Consider the following 4,232-nt stretch of genomic DNA (forward strand, 5'->3'; position numbering starts at 1 on the left):
CCGATAGATCAGATGAACCAATGGATCAAAATGGAGGCGCTTACGTTTCAGTGGCTATGAACAAATTTTTTTTTTTAAATGTAGCAAGTTTAGTCAACAGACAGCGGGAAACAAGAAAACCAATACGCTACAACGGCTTACGTTATCACCGTGACATGCACAGAATGCGGTCGATATGTTCAGCAGTTTAGTAGTGTTACAACAACATTGGCCAGAAGGTGGCCCACTTCGCTCTCGGGACCTGCTCGAAACAAAACCGATTTTATGTCACATAGCAACCAAAGAAAATTCCCAAAGGACATCGCACACGCGCTGCTCGCTCTCCCGTGCTTCAACTCCCAACGCCTCAATATGTTATTTGAGTATGAATATATGGCCTATATCTTTCCTCTTGCATCTGTGGAATTCCATCATAAGTGATGTTTATAAGTATGTTTTATAAAAAATAATGCCATTTCAAGTTCAATGTCAAAAACAAAGTTTCACTCTTTTTTGCTACTTTTCAAATAATGGCTGAGCCAGAATGCAGAATGTAACTTTAAACAGGCTCACATTTGGGGAGGGCCCCAGTGGTCTGCAAATAACCTCGCGCAGCTGACCGTAGCACAGAGTCAGCTGCCTAAAGGCTTGGCTCGTGCGGCTGGCGGGTTTCTGGCATTGCGCTAATTCTTGACCGTGTGGACACACGTCACGTATGCTACTCTGAACAGTCACCAAATGCGAGGTCCGTTTAAACCTCGAACAAAGCTACCCCTTCACCAATTTCCAACCATATCAATGCAGAAGTGCGGTGTAAACAAGCACGCTGCGCGGTAAGCGGGTCAGCAAAACAGATTAAGTCGCTAAATGTGGTTCAGGGAACAACTTTTGCTTGGCACGGTTGTGTGGTTTTATTGTGACCCAATACAGAGGGGCTCTATGAGATATTCGTGGGCAGGAAAGGAGTCACCTGCACTGCATGCGGGGTTGCTGTGTTACTTAGGGGGAGGGGGGGCAGAGAGAGAGGGAGGGAGAGAGAGAGCGAGTTTTTAGCAACAACAGGATTATACACAGCAGACGTACATTTGCCGGAGTTTGAAAACCATGCTAAACCATGTTGTATAAAGAGTTCTCCAGTTAAGGACTCAGTCCGCTTTGGCGAACTTTCAATTTTGCACTTTTAAATTACTGAAATATAATCACAAGCGATTTACAGAAAGTTACTCTGTTGTTTTTCGTTTGTTGAGATATACGGCGGAAGATATCACAGTCTCCGTTTTCTTTGGAGTCGTTGCGTGTTGCTCGCGTCGCAACGGCAGATTTCACCTCTTCCAAGGTAGTGCCTAGCAGGTAAGACCGCCGTTACCCGACACACCACATCCTACACTCCATTAAGCGTTGAGGAAAGTTCGAACAAGACTGGGGCAGCCATTGTTATGAAAAGAGTTACAAATAAATAAATAACCTAACCACAATGTCAAGTGTATATTAATATAATCGTAACAGTTGTACAAGACAATAATACATTATTATTTTATGTTCGATTACGCTCAATTCAATTGTTAATTTTTATTGATTATATTTTATATGGTCAAAGAAAACGACAGGTTAACACTTAATTTTGAAAATGGTCCCCGTTTCTAACAGTGCGTGAGAAACCCTTCGAACTATGAAATAATCCCATAAATATCATCCAGAGAACAATTAGTCAGTGATGACAGTAACTGTTTAAATCTAAGGCAGGTGTGGCTCTTCGGAGGTTTCCATCTTTAATGTTATCAGCGCTTGCCAATAGCAAATAATTCCGGTTTTTGTAGCACGGGGAAAGAGCTATATTCACATAACTTCCATAAAAGGGAAACGATTTGTTCTCAATGCCTCTGGGAAGTCGGCTGCTGTTGCGCGCTTCGTGCACCTGCACAGGTGTGCGTCCATCTTTTCTTAAGCCCCGCCCCCACCGCGGGTGTACTTGCTTGGCTGTATAAGTTACTGGCGTGATTTGCTCCAGCAGTTGCCAATTACCAGCAAGCCACTGTGACTCCAGGCAGATAGATGCTCGAGAGGAAATGGCGGTTAAATGGCGCGTCACACGCACGGATGAATCGGAGCAGATTTCACTGACAGAAGTGTCGTTCTGTTCACCAGTTCATCACCTTGACAACCCCGCTCTCCTTAGTGTATGGCCCAGCTTGCTCTCCTTCCTCCCAATGGCCGACCCTCACAAAATCAATATTTATTTAACATTCTTATCAGCGATTTCCCGACTGCGGTAGAGACATGGCAGCTGGATAAATGGTTGTTTTTAAACTTTCTCTGTCTTTCTGAAGGCTTTTCGTCAATGATTAACTCACCCTCACAATCCCCAATGTTTGTGCTATAGAGGCCTTTTATTAGTGCTGCTGTAAGGATGGCTTCTCACGCCTGAGATGTTGTAAAAACACCTCCCTTATCAACAGGGATTTACCTATGACTAACCACATTAGTGTGTGTGTGTGTGTGAGAGAGATTGAGTGTGTGAATGAATGAGTGTGAGAGTGGGTGTGTCTGAATGAATGAGTGAGAGAGAGTGTGTGTGCGAATGAATGAATGTGTGTGATGAGTGAGTGTGAGAGAGAGAAAGAGTGTGTGTGTGTGTGAATGAATGAATGAATGTGTGAGAGAGAGAGTGTGTGTGTGTTGCAGGTCTGATGATGCTGGGTGCGTGTGTGTGTTGCAGGTCTGATGATGCTGGGTGTGTGTGTGTGTTGCAGGTCTGATGATGCTGGGTGTGTGTGTGTGTGTTGCAGGTCTGATGATGCTGGGTGTGGGCGTCGGCCTCCTGTGGCTGTGGGCGTGGCCTGTCCCTGGCGCGGGGGCGGGGAACAGCACTCCGGAGGGGTGTGGCCCGGGGCTGGACCCGCTGTACCAGGCGCTGTGTGACCTGGGCGCGGTGTGGGGCGTGGTGGTGGAGGCCTTCGCGGCCGCGGGCGTGGTCAGCGCCTTCCTGCTGCTGCTGGTGCTGCTGGCCAGTCTGCCCTTCGCCGACAGGAAGCGGAAGGGCGTGGTAGGCCTGCAGGCCGGCTTCCTGCTGGGCACGCTGGGCCTGTTCGGCCTGGCCTTCGCCTGCGTGGTGGGCCGCGACTTCGCCACCTGCGCCTCCCGCCGCTTCCTGTGGGGGGTGCTGTTCGCCGGCTGCTTCTCCTGCCTGCTGACGCACGGCGTGGCGCTGAGCTGGCTGGCGCGGCGGGATTGGCGGCCGGGTGGGGGGGCGCTCTGCCTGGCCGCTCTGGCGCTCTGGCTGGTGGAGGTCATCATCAACACGGAGTGGCTGATCCTCACGGTGGCACGCTACCCGCCCAACGCCACCGGGCTGGCCACGCCCTGCGCCGTGGCGAACCCGGACTTTGTGGCGGCGCTGGTGTACGTGATGGTGCTGCTGCTGGCGGCCGCGGTCGCCCCCCTGCCCGCGCTAGCGGGGAAACACCGGCAGTGGCGCCGCGAGGCGGCCTTCGTCCTCACCACCGCCATCCTCTCCGCCGGCGTCTGGGCCGCCTGGATCGCCATGTACGTCTACGGCAACCAGCGCCACGGCAACCCCGGCTGGGACGACCCCACGCTGGCCATCGCCCTGGTGACGAACGGCTGGGTGTTCCTGATGCTCTACACCATCCCCGGGGTGTGCACCCTGACGCAGGAGGGCCCCGCCCAGCCCGGACACGGGGACGAGTCCTACCCCCCCCGAGGGGTGGGATATGAGACCATCTTAAAGGAGCAGACGTCCCAGAACATGTTTATGGAGAACAAGGCATTCTCTATGGATGAGCCCAACACAGGTACACACACCACACCCTCACTACCTGTACAGGTACACATACCCTCACCCTCACTACCTGTACAGGTACACACACACCACACCCTCACTACCTGTACAGGTACACATACCCTCACCCTCACTACCTGCACAGGTACACACACCACACCTCTCACTACCTGTACAGGTACACACACCACACCCCTCACTACCTGTACAGGTACACATACCCTCACCCTCACTACCTGTACAGGTACACACACTACACCCCTCACTACCTGTACAGGTATGCTCACCAGACCCTGACTCCCCCTCTCCCCCCTCCCTCTCTCCCCCAGCCCAGAAGCCAATCTCTCCCTACAGTGGGTACACTGGTCAGCTGCGCAGTTCTGTGTACCAGCCCACTGAACTTGCCCTGATCACCAAAGGAGTGGGAAGTGTGAGTATCCTTCTGTTCAGCTTA

At 51.7% G+C, this 4,232-nt stretch overlaps 1 protein-coding gene across 4 annotated transcripts in view; it reads left to right on the plus strand.

Annotated features, from left to right (window-relative positions):
* The first annotated feature begins 597 nt into the window (after positions 1-597).
* gprc5c (G protein-coupled receptor, class C, group 5, member C) overlaps positions 598-4,232 on the plus strand; it is an 8,267-nt gene continuing 4,632 nt past the window's right edge. For 2 of the 4 annotated variants that reach the window (XM_064324386.1, XM_064324387.1), the window contains exons 1-2: positions 2,748-3,791; positions 4,108-4,208. In XM_064324386.1, the coding sequence (XP_064180456.1) occupies positions 2,771-3,791; positions 4,108-4,208 (1,122 nt within the window). In that variant the 5' untranslated portion in view covers positions 2,748-2,770. The other 2 variants (XM_064324390.1, XM_064324388.1) reach the window with 2 other exon arrangements.

The sequence above is a fragment of the Anguilla rostrata genome, chromosome 2, assembly GCF_018555375.3.
Source record: "Anguilla rostrata isolate EN2019 chromosome 2, ASM1855537v3, whole genome shotgun sequence".
Lineage (NCBI taxonomy): Eukaryota > Metazoa > Chordata > Actinopteri > Anguilliformes > Anguillidae > Anguilla > Anguilla rostrata.